We start from the raw sequence: 24,297 nt of genomic DNA on the forward strand, positions 1-24,297 counted from the left end.
AACTTTAATAATTATATTTTCTTTTTGCATCTGGTCTAAATTCTTCTATGGGCTTTCATGATACTTTATAGTATGATACTAATTGAATTATGCAATCTAATTTCCATTCTTCTCTGGAACACAGTCTTATTCCAGTCACCTCTCTTGTCCTTCAATATGAATTACTTATTCCCACATCAGTGATATTTTTCATTTCCTGGAAATAATTTTGCTTCTTCCTTAGACTCCTGGATGAAAGGCACAAATTAAGTCCTAACTTGGACTTTATTGATCTTCTCCTTTGCTATAATTCCCCAAGTCAAACAGCTTTGTAACTCGCTTTAACATTTAATTTTACTTTATCAGGTATTATTTTTCTTTCTTTTCTTTTCTTTTTTTTTTTTTTTTTTTTTGAGATGGATTCTTGCTCTGTCGCCCAGGCTGGAGTGCAGTGGCGCAATCTCGGCTCACTGCAAGCTCCGCCTCCCGGGTTCTAGCCATTCTCCAGCCTCAGCCTCCCGAGTAGTAGCTGGGACCACAAGCGCCCGCCACCATGCCCGGCTAATGTTTTGTAATTTTAGTAGAGACGAGATTTCACCGTGTTAGCCAGGATGGTCTCAGTCTCCTGACCTCGTGATCCGCCCGCCTTGGCCTCCCAAAGTGCTGGGATTACAGGCGTGAGCCACTGCACCCGGCCTTATCAGGTATTATTTTTCATTGACAGTTGAGTTTACTCTGCACTTATTAAGCACCTAGCATCTGTTAGCCCCTGAGTCAGCAGCTGCTGGCATTACAATCAATCATTCATAATTCTTCCTCTTGAGAATAGTTAAATCTTGTGAAAGAGAAGATCCAGAATTTTAACATGGCATGATAAATATTAAGAAAGGGATATATGGATTGCCCTAGGAGTAGGGAGGAGAAGAATTTAGCCCAGCCAAGATTTTTGGAGAAGGCTTTCTTGAGAATATGTCATGTCAGTAACTACAGTAGTTAATTTCATTTCTTCAACTTAATTCAGCATTCCTTATTGCATCTGTATCATCAGAGCTAAAAATCCAATAATGAATAAAATCTTTTTATACTTGATTAAATATAATACTGAAGATCCATTACCAATAATAAAATCATCCTACTAAGTATAAACTTGTAGCTCATGATGCCTACTAGAATTAACCAATTATATTTTATTTTAAAGTAGGTTTGGATGTCATGCTGTTCTTTGGGGATATATTTTGGTGTTTACTCATTCTCTGAAAATATGGAAAGATATTATAATCAAGCTTCAAATAATTATTGTTACAGAGAAAGTAGACAATACCTTTAGTTTTCTATCACATGAAAGCCCATATCTTTCCTGATGTCATTCTGATTAATTCTTTAAAGGCATGACACCTCATTAACATGTATTAACAAAGCAATCTTATCCAGGAATTAAAATGTTAAAATCTGTAACCATATACTATTTTCAAATTTCACCAGGTTGGAGACTCTAGACTGCAGATATATTTGGAGTGAAAATTTTTTTTAAAATTTCATTAAAATGTAGAAAATCTTGATAGTTAAATGCCATCAATGGGGACCTCAGAAAGTACAGAGGATAATGTACCTTTTAATAGTATATACAGCTACCACCTGAATGGTAGTTTCTTAAAAAAATCAGATTTCATTATTTTTTTTTCTTTGTAACTTATAAGAGAAAGACAGAAAAGTGACACTATTGCCTTTGTATAAAACAACAACAACAACAACAAAAAGCCTCTTCCCTCCTTTTTTATTTTTCCCTTCCCTCCCTCCTCTTTCTTTCTCTCTCTCTCTTTTCTCTTTCTTTTCCTTTTTTGTCTTGTTTCCTTGTTTGTTTACTTGCTTTCTCCCAAGGAGTTGTTCCTACATAGTCATAAAGAGTCTTGGTAGAGGAAGAGCATAAGAAGAATGAAGGCCATGTCTAAAGAATGATGGGAGAATCATAAATGCAAATTACAAGTCTGAAAAAATACATTTTTTCCAAAGGTTTCATTTTTCCCTTTATGTAATTTTTTAAAATCAAATATAAAATTGCTATCTAAAGCAATGAGGGCTTTAGCCTTTTTGTCATAATAGATGTTCTCACAAAGAAAGGTGTGATTAGAAAAAGGGGTCAAATAAAAATAACTGCAATGCTTCCAATTGCCTGATTGCTCACATAACTGGCCTCCCCTTGGAAAACTCTTGTTAGGCTCAAAGGCCACTTCCTAGGGTCCCTGTGTAGTATTAATTTTGCTAATTTGTAAGTGTCTATGTTCTTTCCCATAATATTTGGTAAAATAAACCACACTTTTTCCTTATTTCCAAACTCTCATAAAAAATCATGAAAGGCAATGTGGAATCCACACTTCAGCATGCAGTGTGTCTCATCCAGCCAATATCAGAGTTAACTGGGAGTGTGTTCCATACCCCAGAAACCCACTATAGTACCAGAAAACATCTGAAAACACTTATATGTGCATTCACAGTAATAAAAGAAAATAAAATAAATCTCTGAGAATTAACTGTAACCATAGCAACACAGCTGTCTTGCTGCTTCGCAAAACTTGCTTCACAGTCAAAGAAAGCCAATAATCCTTAGGCCCAGTTCCATATTTAAACGGTTACATTTCTCATGGGCTGAAGCTTTATCTTCTTGAGCTCACTGAAGGATTCAGGCGATTGTCTGGCAGTCTTCAAATTGGAAAACTAGAGACTGCCATCTGCAGCAGTCATTAAAGGTTACATATTCCGGTATTTAAAGAGTTTATTAAAGTGTTTTTATATTGGTGGGCTTTTGTCATGGTTTCTAATAATTTTGATGGTTTTCTTTGAAAACAGAAAAGGCAGGATTTTTTGCCAGTTTTTTTTTTTTTTTTTTTTTGGTCTCAAACTAGCAATATTCAGTATATGAAAACTGGCTAGTCATCATTTCTATTTTAGAATTTTACATTTCAAACACCTCAATACATAATACAAACAAATCAAAAACTTACGACAAGTCCTGATTTTTTTTTGGCGCACAATATTCCACAAATGCCACAAAGAAGAAACTGAAAAGGAAAAGAAGAACAATTATGCCTTATCCAAAGACACGAGGACCCCTAGATTTTAGCTTTTAGTTCACTCATGATACTTTCTCCAGGGAAGATAGAACATTTTCAATTTCCTTCAAAATCTGGAAAGGATAAGATCTCATTCTAGAATAGTAAAGGATAAAGGTATAAACCCTAATAAAAATTTATTTTTTGCAAGATTGTTAGAGGTAATTGAATCCATTTTACCACCAGGTAAAATTATTAAGTAAATAAATTTAGAGCTTTGTTTTTCTCATTTCCTTTCACTGTCTGATTCCTTTCCACTTTCTTAGGGAGAAAAGTGGTGTGATATATTCATTCATACTTAACAACGAGAAATCAGTAAGTTACACAACAGGAAAGAATCTGCACAAATCAAAAGATAATGCATCAGACAAGGATGATTCTCTATAGAGATACTCTTTGTACCTCTCCAGTTGGTACAGTGACTATTTCCTTATTCTACCCGAAAGACTGTTCTTGTGGATATGTCAGAAGAACACAAAGGGATAAAGCAATTGACAGCATGTAATTTCTTGTAGATAAAACATTGTTGACATAATTGCTTTGCAAAGGCAGTCACATCAGATTATCTACCAAGGAGAGACTATTAGATATTTTGGTGATCATAAAATGATAAATAGTTTAATTTGAATAGAAACAGTTCCATTTGAATGCAAGTTTTCACATACTTCTGACTTGAACTAAACTATGTAAAATATTCATTAATAAGTAAGAAGTCCACTAAAGGACTTCAGATTTGTAAAGAAAATTTTGATTTGCAAAGAGAACTAGTTTTCATTGTTGTTGTTGTTTAATTATCTGAAGTCAGAACTAACAATATAACTTATTTCACTAAATATTTGACACCTGGATAGATTTATTTCCAAATACATATCAAAATATGCTAAAGATTATCTGAGATAATATGCATGTGAGAAGTACCAAGAAAATTTGTTAAAAAGCAATAAGTAAGGGAAGTTGTTGCAAGGAACCTTTTCCTATAAGGGAGCAAAATGATTATGCAGGCAGTGGTGCAGCAAGAAGGAATAGGGAACACAGAATATATAAGAATTTGGTATATAATTTAGATGACCTTTCATATTAATGGAAATGATTATTTTCCCAATAAATAGAACTAGAATAATGTGTTAACATTCCCTAACATACACCAAAATTAATATAAAATTGAATATTTATACAAAAATGTTTAAATGCCTTGGGAAACAACTAAGTTAAATATTGATATAATTTTAGAGGACCGGGAAGGATTTTCTAAATGTAGCACCAAAGTTTTAACTAAAGTAGAAAGTACTTATTAATAGAAAAAAAATTAATTCTGATAGTCAAAAACGTAACACTCAAAGGCAAAAACATGTTGGGATTATATTCAGAAAGTATATGATAGCTAAATAGTTAACATACTTTAGAAATAGAGCTAACAAAATATTTTTAGTATTATAAAACCATGAGAAGATAGAAACTCAGAACTTTATAAAACCTGAATACTTGCATAATTTTCAGTAGCCTTAAAAAGCTATTTCAGAGTGACCATTTCTCACCACCCACTGTGTCCTAAGTGTAGATGATCATGTCCTCTTATGGACTCTTTTTGTTACTAATTTCATCTCACATTTTTCAAGGCTGTGCTCAAGAAATTCCAGTTTGGACCAATTCTGTACCTCTCAGTGCTTCAAGCTTCAGATCAAAGCTCAAGCATACTCTTCTCCTTAAGTTTCCCTGACTACCCTGTTTTCATCCTGAAAGTTCATTTATCCAGAACTCAATCGAAAAGAATTAGAAAGCAGTGTAGCTTTATGTTCCTTGCATCTGTTTTGAAATCTATAAACACTGCCATTATTCATTTACAGTAAAGCCCAAGGGGTGGTCAGGAGCATAAGCAGAGTTCTCCATTCAACCATTTGGTTGGAACATCTAGGTGCCAATAAATTTGCTATTTTGTATTGTCTCACTCCAGTTGGATGGAGCTAAGAAATGGGAATTCAAGGATTGGGAGAGGGAAGGGAGAGTAGTGAAGGAATCAATCAAAATTTTTTCTACTTGCAGCAGAAGAATGTAAATACTCTCCGACTGTCACTTCTGTTAGAGTATCCAAAAATCACATTTCCTAGAGAAAAGCTGTAACCTAAGAAAAAGTGGACACATGTAACAGGAAGCATATGAAATTATGGGATTTATGAGGAGGATCTAAAAGATCTTGGTTGAAATTTAGCCAGCACAGTTTATAGAAAAGAGAAAAAGAGGCCCCCAAAGTAGTAAATTGATATTTTATTTCATTGGCTATCTTTATTTACCCCAAGTCATAATAATGGAAGAGATCTTAAAAGTTGATTTAATTTATCCCTCAAAGCTTACATGTGGGGATGTGGGGAACTAGAGGTCCAGAGAGGTTAGTGACTTGCTCAAGGTAACACATAAAGGTCAGAAATCACACATACAATTTAAGACTTTATTAAGTGTCTAATTAATTTGTTTTTAATAATGTAATGGACCAGACGTGGTGGCTCATGCCTGTAATCCCAGCATGTTGGGAGGACAAGACAGGTGGATCACAAGGTCAGGAATCTGAGACCAGCCTGGCCAATATGGTGAAACCCTATCTCTACTAAAAATACAAAAATTAGCCAGGCGTGGTTGCGGGCGCCTGTCATCCCAGCTACTCTGTCTACCACCAATGAGGGAGAGACAACAGTGTGGGAGGAGACCCTGCACCCCCACCCTGTGATGAAGATGAACAGGTACTCCAGCTGAAGGTGGAGCACTCACACCAAAAAAAAAAAAAAAAAAAAAAGTCCAGCACATAAGCACAAGGCAACTATAGCCCACTACTAGAGGAGTATGAAGACTATTTTGCACCAAAGATAATCACAGCCACAACAACATTTAGTTCCGTACACCAGACTGACTCCACTTCTCACACTAACAGCCTAAAAGTAGATATTAAGATAAAATACAAAATTCTGGAAAAAAAATGACTTTCAAACTTTGCACTGTATATCCAGCCAAACTCTTATTTAAGCAACAGATTATAAGAACGACATGTTCACTTGGCCAAGGGCATGGTGGTAGACTGAATTATGGCCCTCCAAATATATCCATCTTCTAACGCCCATAATGCATGAATATTATAGGGTAAAAAAGGCTTTGCCAATGTGATTAAATTAAGTTTCTTGAGATGGGGAGATTATTACAGATTATCCAGGGATTCCTTAAACGTAATCACAAGGGTCATTTAAGAGGGAAGCAAGGTCAAAAGAAGCAGAAGGCTATGTGTTGACAGAAACAAAGAGGCAGGGAGAAGAAATTTGAAGATGCTACACTGTTGGCTTTGAAGAGGGGCAAGGGGGCTATGAGGCAAAGGATGTAGGTGACCTCTGGGTACTGGAGAGGACAAGGAAGCTGATTCTCCCTGGAGCCTCCAGAAAGAATGCAGCCCTAAAGACTAATTTTATACTTCTGCCCCTCAGAACTGTGAGAAAACGAACTTCCATTGTTTTAAGCCACGAAATTTGCAGAAAGTTGTTAGAGAAGCAACAGGAAACTGATACAGGCTCAAAAACATTATTCCACATAAAACTCTAAAAGAATTACCGGAAGTTGTATTCAGGACAATAAATAGAGAAAGATATGAGACAGGAAAGGAAAGAAATAACAAAAATACAAAATAAAACAGTAAATGTTTTAAATGGAAAATACATTATTGAAAAAAATTAATATCTGCTAATACCCCAGGCGATTTTGGCATAAGCTATGATGTGTTGAGCAGGAGTAAAGAAGATGTAAGTAAAATGTTCTAACATTCTTATATTACTTAACTGAATAAAGAGATCCTAACTAGATTTAGATAACAATTAAAAAGTTGAACTTTAAATTTGTGCATTAAATTATAGATCAGAAAACTAAAAATAAAGAGAATTTGTTTTAAAAACAAGATAAAATGACAACAAAGATTAAACCAACAGGTATTAGGAAAGTTAGAAAAAAATTTAAAAAGTGACACTATGCAATAAATTGATGTAAATAATTCTAATAAAGTAAGCAATAAGACTAAATGTGAATGTTTTCAATTTTCTTAGCAAGAGAAAAAATAGAGAACAGAAAAGTACTTTGTTAGAATTTCTCTAAAATGAGTAACACCCTTTTCTTTCCCTGCTAGTTTGTCTCTCTTCTCTGTCTCCCTCTTTCCTTGTCTCTCTCTCTCTTTCTCTTACACTGGCCTAGGTACTAGTTAATGAGTTCCGTATTAGTATTCTTTTCTGTATAAGAAAGTTTATTTTGGGGAAGAGCAACTAAAAGTAAAAAAGGCAATGGTAGAATTTCCCAGTTTGAATTATGTAATGGAAAATTTCGGAACCTTGATTGCTGTGGAAGCAGATATAAGTATTAGCTGGCAGGGAGAGCAGGCAAGGTTGAAGGAGAGCAGGCAAGGCTGAACTGATAAGATTATAAACGGTGATGGGCCAATCCTATTTTAACACAGCTTATTAAAAATTTTTCCCACATAATATTTAACTACTTCAGATGAAATAATTTTCACTGAAATTCTCTAGTTATTAGAGGAGATATACTCATTAGAAAATAGAAACAACACTACTTTTTTTTTTACCCACTGAACCACAAATTGAATTTAATACTTTGAAAACCTTTAATGACTTATACAATTTCATAAACATTAGTTCATTTCTTTAACATGCATAGAAAAATCATTAGGAAAACACACAGACAGATATTAAATGTTTAAAAATTGTTTAGAAAGAATCTAGTTCTGGCTAAAAGATGTATTTATCCTGTACCTGGATTAAAAGTTGAAAGACTTATTTTGAGACCACTAGTTCTTGAATATTCTTACTCTACTTCACTCACCTTTTAATTAAGTAATAACTCTGGAAGCTCTTAGAAAGGTTATTTTGTGGTTCAAAACACAAAATGCACATAGAAAGCATTTCATAGTTTTCTTGATATTGTGCTAGTGATTGTGTTTTTCTTACATCATATCCTGGCTCAGCTCATAAGGATGCCTCCTCTGTTATGGGCCTCTTTTCATTTGAGATCCCACTTTTCTAGTGGTTTCTATTATATATATACACACACACACAGAGTATATAATATATGTTATATATGTATATATAGTGTATATATATAATATATAGAGTAAATTATCTCTGTAAAATGGAGAAAGCTTATCAAGTTGGAAAGCCTGCCTGAAAGCAGTGGTTTTCAAATTTGGCTGCATATTAGCTTTTAAAATTCCTGACATTTTAACCAATCAAAAATTAGAATCTCCAGGGTAGGACTCATGCATCATTATTTTTAAATCTTCCCAGGTGATTCTAGTATACAGTCAAAGTACAGAGTCCATTCCCCTGGGAATCACATGCAGTGTTTTCAGCAGTGCTTTACCAATAGACCTATTCATTTTAGGGCTCTCCATTTCAGCCCTGAAATTCTCCTTAACTACTCTCAGTGAGATATCGACAAACATGAAGACCAAATAAACTGCTCTTCAAGGGAGAAACATGGAGTCAGCGTTCAAAACATAAGGTCAAAGAGTGAGAATTGTTTGGTTTGTAATAGGTCTTAGACATAGAGATCATTATTTTATCATCCTTTAATTTATTTCACTCAGAGCCCTTCATCGTTGCTAATACGTATTTTTTTTTTCCCTAAATCTCTAATCTTTTCTAAACTTTTTTCAAACTTTTCTTTTTAGTTAACTAGACCTAGAATTTGGCATGGTACACTATTATCTGGGTAAATCAGGTCAGTTTTTTATTGAGAATTGAGAAATAGGCAAAAGAAAGACACCTATACAAACAAACACCCCTGCAGAAAAATATTGAAGGGAAATAAACTGAAATTAAACAAGATCAAGAATAAGAAAACAAACAACTGAATTAAAATATGGGTGAAAGATCTGAGCAGACAACCGACAGAGAAGATACACGGATGGCAAATAAACATGTAAAAAGATAGTCAACATTGTTTGTCATTAAAAATTATAAATTTAAACAACAGTGAAATATCAAGACAAATCTGCTAGAATGGCTAAAATTAAACAAACAAATAACTGATGATATCAATTGCTTGTGATGTGAAGCAGCAGGAATTTTCATTTGCTACGTATAGGAATGGAAAATGGTGTAGCCACTATGTAAAACAAGATGGCAGTTTCTTACAAAGATAAACATAGTCTTCCCATATGGCCCAACAATTTTGCTTTTAGGTATTTACCTAACTAATTTGAAATGATTTGTAAAACTAGGAACAATAAAGATTTTTTTTTTCATAGATGGATGGATAAACTGTGATATATTCATACAAAGCAATACTATTCACTGATAGAAAAAAAAGCGAGATACCAAGACACTCAAAGGCATGGACAGAATGTAAATGCATACTGCTAAATAAAAAAGCCTGTCTGAGAAGGCTGTTCACTGTCCAATTCTGTAAACTTTTGGAAAAAGGAAATAATAGAGACAGTAAAAAACAAGCAATTGCTAGGGTTTGAGGGAGGTAAAGGGGGTTGAAAAGGTGACATATGGGGTGTATATTTAAGGAAATAAAACTATTCTGTATGATATTGCAATTGTGGACACATGATACTATCCTTTTGTGATAACACATAGAACTGTATAGCACAAAAAACCTTAATGTCTAAAAAAATTTTTAAATTAATTTTGTTAAAAATTAAAAAATTAGGGGGTTAGGGAATCCCAGAATAGAATGTAGAATGTAACCAAACAATATAACTATAATAAAATGTGTAAGACAATTTCAATGAAAGGGGTCAGGGAGAAATGCTGACCTGAGATATAACTTTAGAAATAAGTGGAATATGTAAAACTGAAAAAAAGACAAAAAGGCGATGGTATATAAGCATTATACTCTATTTCACAAAGTTGTTTCCTACAGGGTTACTGGTTAACAATTTTGACACCACTATACATGTATACTGAAATCAAACAATTAAATAAATGCATAAATGGTAAAAGCCAGATTTCTTACTGTTAGACTGAGAGTTCAGAGATAAGTCAGGGGAAGAGTCTAGAATGATCCAGTGGGAAGGGACTGGAGTTGTAGGTATCAGTATTAAGCAATTTTTAGTTTAATGTAGATACAGACGGTTACATATAGAACTATTTATATGGATGTCTATACACACACTGGCATATTCTCATATATATATTTCTTTGCTCTGATAACTGACAAGTTCTAGAAGGAGCAACATCCCAGTATCAATGAGCACACCTATCACCCAGATCTTAGTTTCGAATGCCTTTTCCTGTAAAAGGAACCATGCATCCTTGGAGAATGACTGATTTTTGGACTGGGGTAGGAAATATATAAGATGAATGTAGAGCGTACAAACAAACAAAACCCACATTGAGATTTGTCAAAGGGACAAAGGAGCCAACTGAAATAGCTTCCAATGACTAAAGCTGGAGCAATTCAAGCTATAAAATAAAATAGCATGGGATTATGACACAATGTGTACCATAAATATCCTTAAGGCCATGAAAATGAATGATAGACTAAATCAGTAAATGGAGAGAAGAGGAAAATCTACTGTACAGAAAAATTTCAAATAACTTATGTAGATAGTTTGCTCTCAAAGAAGTGGAGCATAACTTCCCACTATGTAAGTGTGAGCCACACTTAATGATTTTCTTCCAAAAAGTACCATATGGGAATACAAAAAGTGTATTTGGAATGAGAGGGTGGCACCCTTTTTTGGGGTGGGCCAAGGAACTCTGCTAGCATTTTTTCAACCACAACCACTGAGGTCATTGTTTTGCCTGCCTATATCCAAGGCTGGTTTTGCATGTGGAATTGAAATGAACTCAGAATCTGGAGGGTCAGGCATTTCAGAAGCAAACCCAAAAGTTCCATGGAATAGAGTACTCTTTTTTCCAAGGAGAACACCACCTCAATCAGGTGACCAAGGTCAATGCCAACAGTGATAAATCGTGTTGATAGCATACATCCTGCATTCAATGTGATGAAAATGGCAAGGATGCCCACTATTACCACTTGTGTTATACATTGGAGCAGAGCTACTAGACAGTCCAAACAGGCAATAGCAATAAATTAAAAGTATTAAAATTGCAAACGTGGAAGTGAAACTATCATTATTTGCAGACAATATAATTGATATATGAAATTCCCAAGAGAATCAACTCTACATGGTAATATAGAAAGGTAGCAAGGCACAAATTAGTATTAGAAATTAGTAATATTCATATATGCAAGTGATAAAATTCCTAAAAATAAATTGTGTAATATAAGTATAAATAAGGAGAAAAAAACATTAATGAAGAACACTATAGTAGATTTATACAAATGAAAATACATAAAACATACTTGCTATAGTCTGAATATTTGCTAATGGAATTAGTGACCTTATAAAGGAGGCCTCAGAGAGCTTGTCTATCTTTTCAGTTACTTGAAGACACAGCTAAAAGGTGCCATCTTTGAAGCAAAGAGTGAACCCTCAACAGACACTGAATCTTCTGGCAGCCTGGGGAAAATATTTGCAACAATAAGCAAAAGACTAATTTCCCTAATGTAAATGAACTCCTAAAAACTAATAAGGAAAAGACAAACGATTCAATGGAAACATACACAAAGGATATGAACAGATACTTCCCTGAAATACAAATGACTTCTAAATATAAATATGCCCAACCTCATCAGTAATAAGAGAAATGCAACTTCAAACTAACTCAAATATGTTTTTTCATTTATCAGATTGGCAGAAATCCTTTGATTCTGTTCTGTACTGTTTGATAATCTTGGCAAAGATGTAGAGAACCAGTCATACATTGCTTAAAGATACATTGATTACTGAAAGGAATTCAGCAACAATTATTAAAATTATACAGGTGTGTTGTGTGTGTGCCTGTGCGTGCATACGTATATCTCCTTTGCCTCAGCAGTCCCACAAGTGAGAAGTTATCCAACAGATTTAGCTGCAAGTGTACAAACTGATCCATGTGCCATATTATTTAATTTAGCACTATTAGTAATAGCACAAGAAGAGCAGTCCCAAATGTCAGTCAGTAGAGAACTGGTTAAACTTAAAGGAGTTCTCTGCATCTATTAAAAATATATGAGAAAGATTACTATTCACTGATATGGGAAGTTCTCCAACACATATAGTTAAGGGATAAAAGCAAGGTGTAAAGTTGTGTATATAATATACTACCTTTTGTGTAGAAAGGCAAGAAATATATAATTATCTATATACAAGTTTGCTCATACATGTTTAAAGTAACTCTGGAAAAACAAATAAGAAACAAATGATTATTTGAGTTAGAGGAGTGATGGCAACCTGATCAAAGGGACTGAACTTTTCATTGAATACTTTTGGTTTCATTTACATTTGAACCATTTTCAGGAGTTACTTTTCAAAAAGTTAAATAAGTTGACTCCTATTTGCTCAAGGCAAAATTATGATGTAAATATTAAGAAAAAGTAGTCCATCAAGGTTCATTGTTATTCAGTTTTGTGTTCTCCATAGGTATTTAAAAAATACTAACAAAAACTCCCCAATCTGTACATACTCAGAAAGTGTATTTGGAATGAGAGGGTGGCACCCCTTTTTGGGGTGGGCCAAGGAACTCTGCTAGCATTTTTTCAACCACAACCACTGAGGTCATTGTTTTGCCTGCCTATATCCAAGGCTGGCTTTGCATGTGCAATTGAAATGAATTCAGAATCTGGAGGGTCAGGCATTTCAGAAACAAACCCAAAAGTTCCATAGAGTAGTTTATAAGAATTGAGTACACTCCTTGAAATAAATTAAGCCTATCATGGAAGATTGAGGTTGAAGGCTGAGCATAGTTTTCTTCTTAAATATAATGAAGCATAAACCACTACATGTTGAAGTAGATGCAGTCTCCACCTTCAATAACTAACATATTTCATCTTTAGTTAGAAAGGATCTTGTAGTTCCACACATTCATAATAGTTGCTGAAATAAAATCTTTATTTTGTAATGCATTTTGATCATCTCTTGACCCTCTAGAAAAAGAAATTAATTGAAAAAGGAATTTTGCTCTGTGATGTGCGGCAAGTTTATGAAGAAAAGAAATTATGGATCTAAGAAACCTTTCAAACCTCATATGAATCTCCATATCAACATAAATGTGTTATTTCATTTGCCATTACTGGCATTGTTAGAGTGATAGATCATCTACTTGTTATATCCAGCTTTGCCATAGCCTCTCTGACAAAGCTGTGCTGTTGAAATAATATTTCTAGATGACATAATTGAACTTCAGATGAAATGAATGAATTAGTAAATGCATTGATGATACTGTATATTTACAGTATCCGTGGGGAGGTACAAAAATTAGTCAATTTCAGCCAATTTTAAGGCACATAACTGGGTGCAATTAATCGTCACTGAATCAAATCCAGTTAAACATTGAAAACAGTTATGGTTCGTCATGATAGATTAATTCTTTTCTAAATGGTAGCATTTGAAAATAACTTGGATGGTGTTGACCTTTCACATGTCACAGTCATAACACTGTGTATTTCAGAAAGTTCTTTCTCAGTCCTCAAATGCTGTTGAGATGTCAATACAAATAGACTTTTCTACATAAAAGTCACTGAAAAAGACAGTTTTGCACTGAGTGATAATTGCAAAAATATTTTTTAGAGATGAGAAGTAATTTCCCAAACTAGAAAAGACTCTGTTCTTAATTGACAGAAAATGATTTGTGAAATTTACCTATGAGAATATATTCCAGTAGTTGATTCACTTTCTCTCAAACATCAGGTTTGCCTTCAGAATATACACAGAATGGCTTTTCCCTTTTGGTGAAACTAGAAGTTGGACAACGTCTTAGCACTTTCATCTGAATGCTGAGATGCTATTACCTGCTATTGACTGGTTCACTGTTCTGAGTGACTGTAGTTCATTCTCCTCTTTAGACCCCTCTTTAGCCTTGACGCACACACTATCCTAATATCATCTAGAAACTTGCAACCGGAAGAAATCCAGATACATTTCATTCAGTCAAGATCAGATAACATATGAACAGTCAAAACATATTAGAAAATGTTTCAGGACATTAAAATATCAGAATACATTTTTAAATAGGGTCAATTTCTTTGTTATTTTATCGTTATTTTAACCCATCAGGTACTATACTTTTCATGTCATGCCTATCTAAAGCACAGTTCCTAAAGGAGACAGGCATCTTACTTTTTGATTGAAAACAATGACTGGTCTTTGAAGGACTATAACCAAAGCTGTTGCCATCTTTTTTGTTTGTCCTTTCTGAGGAAAAAGAGTATGCTCTCTCAGGGAGAGTAGGGTGCCCTAAGAGGAACTTCCTTAAACCTCAGGGCTTACGTCACATTAATAATAATCCTGACTTTATGACTCTGCTTGAAATCCTTTGTAAGATATCACTGAAAGCAAAGAGGCATCGCTCCATTTGACGACATATGCTTTATTCAATAATCCTATCTGAATGTGCATCTATCCAGTTTCAACACTCTGGGGAATGAGGCAATGTATAAAAGCTGCCCATGCTATTTGCCTATTTCTTTTCCACAGGTAGTTTGTGAGGACCGGGTTTTGGCTGTCTTAACAACTGGACCCACTTTAGTCTGAATAATCTGAGTTACAAAACATCCGCAAGAATTTTTCAAATAATGACTTCCATAAACCATTATATTGGAATGACATGGGGATACTTACTAGAAATGCAGACTCATGTAAGAGTCCTGACGGGAGCAGCAATTGATGTCTCATATACTCTAAGGACTCCCTAAGCTTTTATGATGGACAAGGTTCTTCTCTTTCCTAAAAGGTATGGACTCTTATACATAACACTTCTCTCTCCATTCCCAAGTGTTAAGACAGTTGTCAGAAGCACTTTGTGAGGAGTCAGTGTCTTGTTCATACTTATCTGCATTAGCTATGGGGCGTGGAGGTTACTGTTGCTTTCTCTAGATCCTGTTGGAAACCTTTTATACCTTTGCATGGGAAGTTTTGTGTAGTTTGTCTTTGAGAGGCTCATTTCCCCCTCAAAGAACTGGTGGTATGTTTGGGCTTTTAAGTTCTTTTAAGCTTTGTTTGTTTTTCTGTTTCTCATGATGAGGGATCATTTCTGGGGATCAGACTACCTGGATTGAAGGGAAGGTGGAGCTATCATCCCAGATAGAGCCCCTAAGGAATGAGAGAGTGGCCTCTTCAAGAGGTACTAACAAAAGTAGTTGTCTCACCCAACTTTTTCTGTCTCTCTTTCTCTATCTGTTTCACTCTCTCTTTTCAGAGCATCTAGAGCAGTTGATTTGAGGCCTTTGAAATAAACACAGGGAAGAATTTTACTCTCACTCTGTGAGTCAGTATTATAGTTTATATGACTTAGCCATGCTCTCTCTGTTTGTATCAATTTTATAATAAATATTTTGGATCAGGTATAAAAGTATCATTTTTCTTCCTGAATACATTTATGCAAGAGGTCAGTATATATAATTGGACTCTGAAAACGAGGGGTTGGAAATAGTAAACTAGAATGAACTGTTTCCAAACTCTATGGGAAATCCATGAGTTAAAGAGCACTATTTATAACTCACTTGAAATTTCCTGAGGCAGAAGTATCTCATCTCTCCACATACCTAGTTTGTTAACTTCAAACTGGTTTTAAAGGACAGCAAACATGAATTACATCTTTCCAGTACCTGGTTCGATTTGATTTGCCACAGAGCCCTAAAATCTTGATAAGGCAAATAGGGAGACTTTTAAATCAAATCTCAAAAGGAAATATTAGAGAATTATATAAATGAAAAGTAATTATACATTTCTCATTGTCTCAAAAAATCTAAAATAAGATCTTACAAGAACATGAATCAGAATCTTGTCTGATCCAAATCAGATAGAAGATTCTGGTAAGTGAATCCAGAGGGTGAGGTTTTTAAGGACTAGATTGTGGAAGAAATCATTGTAATAGAAGTACAATAATGGTCTAGGTGATTTATAAACTTAAGCTAATAAAAGACCCAGGGAAGATGCTGAGTTTCTGAATTATTTAAGAATAGTTATGAATGGTGGTTTCTAAGTCTCGTTGATTTGTGTTATTAATGTAACAGCTTTCAGCTTTCTCTGGGTAAACAGGACCATCATAAAATAATTTTAGCTCTTTTTCTAGCCTTTCACTGATTCATTTATTCATTACTCAGCAATTTTCTTAGGCCTGTGCAGTTGCATAGAAGATTTAACACTTGTATGTCTTTGTAGTATTATAAGACAATGCTACAGAGAATCAAAAATAACTTATTCTCTCAACAGAGCCAGACAATAGGTGCTGGCTCTTAAAGAAGCAAAAAGATTAAGCCTGATGGATTTTCTATTTCCTGGAGTAACAGTGTGCTTTTACTGAAATACCCACAAAGGTTGCAGCAAGAAATAATAGTGTAGCAAAAAGAAATAATTTGGGAGCATAAAAAAACATGTGGATTTTGGGCTTTGGAGAAAATATTAAACACTGTACTCTCTATCAATATCCCTTAGAGGTACAATTCTTAGCCTTACTAAAAAAATTTTATAAGATATCTTAGCAGATGAAACTTTACCCTCATCATCCAGTTCCTTTACTTTGCTGTTAAATCAAGAATGACCCCAAACAGAAACATTTCTGAGATATTCTTTTGGAATAAATTCTCAAATTTCAATAGTTTACTTTTTTCAAAAGTTTGTAACACTTACTATCTGAGTTCTCCCAATATTTCTGGGAATACTGAAAAGAGCATTCTTTAAGTGTTTTTATTATGTGTGTAGAGAAATAAAGATGCAAAACAAACAAACCGAAAAAACTAACAACAACAAAACATAGCAAATCAGTGGCAGAATTTTAATGAGAATTGAAGCTTGGGATTTCCTAATTATTCCTTATTGCGCCCTATACAGTCATCTCCATATATGCAGGAGATTGGTTTTGGGACCACCATAGATCCTGAAACCTGATGATGCACAAGTCGCTTATGTAACAGGGCACACTATTTGCATATAATCGTCCCACATGCTTCTATATACTTTAAATTTCTCTAAATTACTTTTAATGCAAAGACAATATAAATGCTACTATGTAAATAGTTGTATACTATATTGTTTTTCTATGTGTATTATTTTTATTGTTGTACTCATATTTTTATCATTTTTCCCAGATTTAAAAAAAATCTTCAGTTGGTTGAATTGGCGGATGCAGAACCTGCGCATAGGGAGGGCCAACTATTCTTGGTTTCACATTAGCACTAAGTATGTTGGAAACACCTTGTCACAAAATACTCTCTAAAAGATCAATTATAAATTGTTCCCAGTGAAAAGGTTTTGAGGAAAATCTGTCTGGAGGGAAGGGTTGCTAATGAGTATACCTATCACCTTAATTTTCACCTTTCCCTTAAAGAATCCCTTAAGATTCTTTTTTCCCCATCACTATCACACTTAGGCTTCCCACTGTATCTCTTGCCCAGCTGAGGATAAAGTCTAACACAACTAGAATACATTTATTTCCATTTATCTATTAATGCCGCTAAAATAAGTTGATATTTTCAAAGAGACATGGCTAGAAAATAAAGAAGTACTAAAGGAAAATGAAAGGATGTGTCTTCTTCCTGGTGCATAACTCATTGAACATGCCGGCCCTGTTCCATCCCACATCCTGTTGGAAGGACCCAGTGACCCAGTACTGGGGATGCTGAGAGGACATCAAACCTTAGGAGGCAAAGGGCCAGAGGCCACTTCCGTGGTCATCTGCTCCCAATTGAAAGTATCCATTGGCATATTCTATGAGTTATTTTAATAAAAATGATGGTATTTTTACATTTTGTTCTGATTTATATCCAGATTTGAAAAAAATCAAATAACTCAGAGGACCTATATTTTATTTATTTTAAAGTGCTAAGGTCATAAAAATACATGATTGCTGAAAGGTGTGATACACAGAAGGACTACATTTTGTGCTGCAGGATATGTACATTCATAGGTTGAAGCTAATACTACTAAAAGTTCTGTTCTTTGACCTACCTGGGAAATTGGGGTAGTCTAAAATGTTACCTATTATTTCTGAATCTAAATGCTAGCTCCAAGAACAACGGAGAGGAGTTACATAGAGGAAGATTTTAACCGATTATCAGTAAATAATTTCTAATCAATAGATCTGTCCACAAAGTAGCTTAAGCTTCCTGATAACATAAATGAGGTCCTTTTAATGGGAAATGTTTAGGGAGTAGGTAAATGAGTACCACGTGGGAGTACAGAGGATAAGGTTGGTGCAAATGTGGCAAAAAGTTGAAGTAGAATCCTATGAAATATACTGACTCTTTTTTAAACCGTAATTTACCACGCGGCTAGATGCTCAACTTTCAAAGAAATGTAGATGCTCAATTTTCGAAGAATTGGAGTTCAATGACATATATGTGACACTGTGTAATTCATCTCCCATAAAACAAGCCATTTTAGGCTGTTTCAGTGTCCTGGGATATCTATAGTTGTGAATATAAATTACTCAAGTCATAAATATATGCATGAATTGGTTAATTAAGGCTACTGAATCCAGAATTCCAGATAACAGGTTACTATAACCAAAGAAACGACCACACTATTTTTACTTTTCTTTTGATTTAAAGATAATAGTAGATGACTTTTGGTTTCTATTGTATAAAATTATAATTGGCATCCACATACAAATTTTATATTTTGGGCCACCTTCCAAAATAATTAATGATTTGTATTTTTTATAGCACTGAATGAGTTAAACAAGGTTCAGGGGGCTTAATTGCCTTGCTCAGAACCTCAGCAGGAAGGAATTATTATTACTGCCTGATCTAGATATAGAATGTATGATATTTCTTCATTTCTGTCTTCTCACTGTAGTTCTTTCTTTGGAATTAGGGAAATCATAGAAAATCCCTATTATGGTTGTGGCGATTTTTACTCTCTTAGGTTAAACCTCTTTACAGTTGAGTTGATTGTATATCATAATTTTAATGAACTGAATATGTATTTAGGTTTAGGGAAGAGGAATACAATTTATAGTTATCATAATAAAAAGGAATGGAATAATATTTATCAAGCACTTGCTATATAACAGCCTGTAGGCTAAACATTTTGCACACATCATCTAAATTAACCTCTATATTTCAGCTGAGAAAACTGATCCTCAGATACATTTTTTTCATATCATAAAGCAGGCAAGTGGCAGAGTTGGTGTTTGAACATCAGTCCTTTTAACTCTAGAGGCTAACCTAATTTGGAATTTTTCAATTATGATTTTACCTGAACTCTCTCAGTATTTGTTATGTTTTCTTTTCTTTTCCTCTATTAGAACTAAACTTCGGTTTTGTCTCTTGACAGAAAAACATTTTGTTAGTGTGGTAATAGAAACCAAAGACAGCTGGTTATTTAATGAAGATCAGATCTTGGGTGATTGTGATGCAATGGGATAGGATGGAATACATTTGGATCCACAGTGTGATGAGGGAACTTTTCTCCCTAAAGGTTATGGTATTCTAGTCTCTGAAGAATATTTTCTTACCACTTGGTGGCAGTAGCTCCCAAATAATTAACAACTAAACTATTGATCTTTACCTCTAACTGGGGAGTGATTTGTAAAACGGATTACTTCTTTCAATTAATTGTTTTTTCCATGTAATACATGTATTTCCACTGGTTTCTCCCATGCATATTTATTTATTATGATTATGATTTTCTGGGGGCATTGCTTACAATGCTCTCCTGCATCTCCCAGGTTAAAATTCTTGCATTTTCCTTTATAACAGAGTTTATACATAATGACAATATAAAGGTTTCCTTCATTCAACCTTATAAATTTAGAGGTGTTCACTGTGACTGTCCAAAAAAAAAGGGTAATGACAGAACTTAGAAAGAATGAGAGCTTATGAAACCAGAATTAGAAGAGGCCTTATAATAATTGAGCATTAACTTATTACTATGCATTTACAATAATCAAGGAACATACTTATGTTGTCTCCATACACACAAGCAGCCCATTTTATAGAACAAGAAACAGGCTCAGAGAAATTTAAGTGATTTTGTCCACTTAAATGCAGTGTATACAGCTCATGAATGGCAGAAGCAGGACACAAATCCAGAGTCGTCTGACATAAACATATGCACCCTCCTCTATGTCATGCTCTCTCTGATGACGGTAGTACTACACTTAAGGGAAGACGTGTACAGAAAGACCTCAGAAGGGAATATCAAAATTCTAAGACTGTTCAACTCTTCAATGTGAAGACAAGTAAAAGAAATGAGTTCATAGTGATCAAGATACATTTTGCTTAGCTAAAAGGCAAGTAGAAATTTGAAGTGGTCTACTAGAATGAGATAAGGCAGAAAGTATTTTTTAGGAGGTAGACATAATATTTGCCTTAAACAATTATATGAAATTGAAAGCAGAAGGCTAGACTAAAAATTTACTAAAATTTATTCCTTAAAATCATGTCTTCTTAGAATATGTTAGGTCACAATAAAATGTTTATATGACTATTTTCAATTTAATAAAATATCGGAATATAAAATTTTATGCACATTTTGTTCCTAAACTAGAAAATTATTATGAATCAATGTATACAGTGATTATCTCTTACTGGTAGGATTATTGGCAATTTTAATGCCATTTTGCTATTTTATATTTTTCCAATTCTCTACGGTAAACTTGTAGAAAAAAAAATAGGATATTAAGTATAATATTTCCAGAAATTTGTCCTGATAACTTTATTTAGGCCATTGGGCTATGGCTTTTACATTTATAGGAGTTAATATATGAACAAGATAAAAATAAACCAAGAGATGCCACCCTTCTTAGAAGTGGAGGAAGACCTACTTATAACGTGTGATATGGGAAGAGCCAATGAAAATATTTCCCTCACTTGGCTTAAAATCTTACTATGTGAATTATTCATTTGAATTATGTCACAGATTCCCCAAAAGGCATCCATTTAATACACAATCTATAAAGTGGTTGGGATTTGCATTCACAAAATTAGTATCCAAGTGAGAAAACACCTTCATCTTGCTTTGTGTGCATGTCAGAAACCCTTGGTAATAACCCAGAGCAATGCTAAATGTCCTGGAAAGTTCTGTTTTTTAATTTAAATGTATACAACATGATATTATGGGTTACATATAGATAATAAAATGGTTACCATAGTGAAACAAATGAACCTATCCATCATCTCTTTCAATGCTAGAAAAGAACAAGGCTTTTTGTAAGTTGGCCTTGTTTTAATCAACAACTCATCCAGATTTTTCTCATCTATTTTTGTTCTCTCCTTTATTTCCCTTACTCACAATTCCTACCTCCAAATACAAAACACTCACAAACAATTCTCCTACATATTGAGGCTAAGCTCAGCCTGCTGTAGTGGAAATTAGAGTGTCAGTGAGTTATACATCATAACTTGCCTGGCATAACTATACTACTCACATTCCTTGCTTGACAAGTTTTCACAGTTTAGGATCAATCTCTTCCATCAACAAAGGCAGCTTTTTTCATCCTAAATGACTTTGATTGTTAGAAAGTTCTTTCTTTCATTACACCTGAAGATTTTATCCCCACCATGTCTACCCATTGTCTATACATTAAGACAAGAGCACCATTAGCCCTGGATCTTCCCCTAGGAAAAACATGCCCTGGCTTCTCAGCCATTTTCATGATCACTCTCTCCTAAACGTTCTGTTGTCTTTCTCTCTCTTTAAGAGTCAGCAAACCTTCCCATTGCTCTAAAAGAGTAGATGTTAAATGTTCTCGTAAAAGATAAGTATGCAAAGTGATGGATATCTTAATTAGTTTGATTTAATCACACCACAATGTAAGCATATATCAAAACTACCAAAACATCACATTGTAGCCATAAATATATGCAATTATTATTTGGCAGTTAAAAATGCAACTACAGTGCAAATAAATAAATTGGAAGACCTTTTTCTGTTAGCCAGAAGAGGATTCTTTTTAGCAAATTTCCAAGTAGTTGAAGTCTTTAATCATCATTATGTCCTTACAGATATTTGTATCTCACAAGAACTTCTTAACACATGTCAGCCTTAAGCTGGTGAAAAGTTGCTCTGGGGTTGTAAATACTTTTAAGCAGTGGTCCTCTGCTGCTCTTTACCGAGACCAGGCCATTATCTGCTCCCAAATAGGACAACAGAGATTAAAATATATGGGGTCTACAATGCTTAGCAGTCTATAAACAAGTACCATTCATTATGCAATTTATTTCCTTTGCAGGCAGTTCTATCCTTTTACAGAACTCAATAAAAATAACATCATTCCTTCAGAAATAGAGTGAATCTTGCACAATCTACACCAAAAATATAATTTTAGAATATCTGAAAAAGAACGATCATATATTATGTCTTTTAAAATATTTGTTTTAAAGGTTGTAATTCCCCAGTGCTATTTCCTTGAAAAGTGTTTTGTTTCCAAAGGTATCTGTAAAGGAGTAACTGTAATATGTGGACCAAGTTAAGAGGAATGGTTAAAAATGTAATGCATTCAACGTTTTTCCCTCATTTCTGAGGAAAGAATAGAAAGACTCTCTGATTAGGAAAAAAAGGATGTCATGATTATTTTTATTTTACATATTTCTTGTTAGAGCAGAAATAGGAAGATGCAGAGTGGCATTGTTTTTCTGCTAAACCATATGAAGAAGAAATACAAATATTGGAAGAGAAAATGATTCATTCCCCTTGACAAGATAGATAGCATGATGATTCTGCATCTGCTAACAGAATGCGACTATACAGGGGAGAAAGGTATCTGCAATGGCTTTTCATGTTGAGCTGCTAGTTTTTGAAGCACTAGTGGAACCGTATTTATGCTCCAGGACATTTTTCACTCTGGGAAAGGTTAATTGACAGGTGCTGTCCGCGAAGGTCTGGAATATAAAACCAGCACTGCTGTTTAGAACCAAGGCTTAAAAGAAACCAGCGAAGTATGACACAATGGTTAAGAGTACAGACTCTGGTGTCAGACAGACATATGCTGTAAATTTGGCTGTGTCACACACAAGTGGGACTTATAGCAGCTAATTAAAGTCTCTGACTCTCAATTTTCCCATTGGTAAAATGGATGTACTCCTGCAAGTATGCTGATACTTATCTAAAAGTGCTGTTAAAAATATTAATGTGATAATGCTTATATTTTTGGTATATTTCTAATGTCCAATAAACTATAAATAAATGGAGCTGTTAATAATAATTATTAAAATTTTATAATTTTTAAGCATCTGATGGGTACAGACCAGTGTCAGAATTCCTAACAGAACTATGAAGAATATTTTATACTTTTATTTTTCTTATTTACAGAATCTTCCCTTGTACCAAAACTGTATGTATGTTTGCTTCAGAATACTCATGTTTCCTCATCCATGGAGGCAGATTTTCCTACATCACACCAATATATATACTCAGGGATTTGAGTACCATTATTCTCTGCAACCTCTGGCCCAGTACACTAAGCTACGATTAACAAGATTTCAAGGATTGTAAGTGGACTGTCTTCTGGAAAATAATTGTGTATTAATTTCTATTTAATCCAAGGGAAGTCTTTGAAATGCTGCCAATCATAATTGTCTCTGAATGTCATGTTGTAAAGCAAAATGTTATGTTCAGATTGGGCTGATGCTCCAAGAAACTAAAGAATAACACAAAATGTTGGTCATCATAAAAGCTTATGTCTAGTTTTAGCTCAGCCTACAATCATTTTGCAATTCAGTGTGCACATAGCCAGATGCACAGCAGTTAATGAAAGAGATCTAGACTTACATTGTCAGCTTCAGACTCAAAACATGAATCTCAATTCTGTTTCCACTCACCACTTTTCCTATGTCTATTACTCTTATTACTGTTCTCTCAAAACCCAAAGACCCTATTGATTCCCCTCGCTTCCTATGTCATTTTCATCGGATTAAATTACTGTGTGCCATTACTTTTATATCCATAGTGAACTTGTTCTTTTATTCAAGGCCTCACCAGCCCTTAACTGGATTATTTAAGGGCTTTTGAGCAAGTCCCCCTGCCTTTAGTTTCTCTAATATCACTCACTCTAAGTTCATTCCTAGCATAATTTTTAGCGCCTTATTAGTGCCTTATTTTTTCATTCAATTTTTTTAAAATTTAATTTTAAGTATTTGTAATTATTATTTTTATTATTATTGAGACAGAGTCTCACTC

At 34.2% G+C, this 24,297-nt stretch overlaps 1 protein-coding gene across 4 annotated transcripts in view; it reads right to left on the reverse strand.

Moving 5' to 3' along the window:
* TMEM196 (transmembrane protein 196) overlaps positions 1–24,297 on the reverse strand; it is a 51,124-nt gene that overhangs the window by 7,465 nt on the left and 19,362 nt on the right. For all 4 annotated transcript variants that reach the window (XM_050785397.1, XM_050785396.1, XM_050785399.1 and 1 more), the window contains exon 2: positions 2,979–3,035. In XM_050785397.1, the coding sequence (XP_050641354.1) occupies positions 2,979–3,035 (57 nt within the window). The remainder of the gene's footprint in view (positions 1–2,978; positions 3,036–24,297) is intronic.

Source organism: Macaca thibetana, chromosome 3, assembly GCF_024542745.1.
Source record: "Macaca thibetana thibetana isolate TM-01 chromosome 3, ASM2454274v1, whole genome shotgun sequence".
Classification (NCBI taxonomy): domain Eukaryota; kingdom Metazoa; phylum Chordata; class Mammalia; order Primates; family Cercopithecidae; genus Macaca; species Macaca thibetana.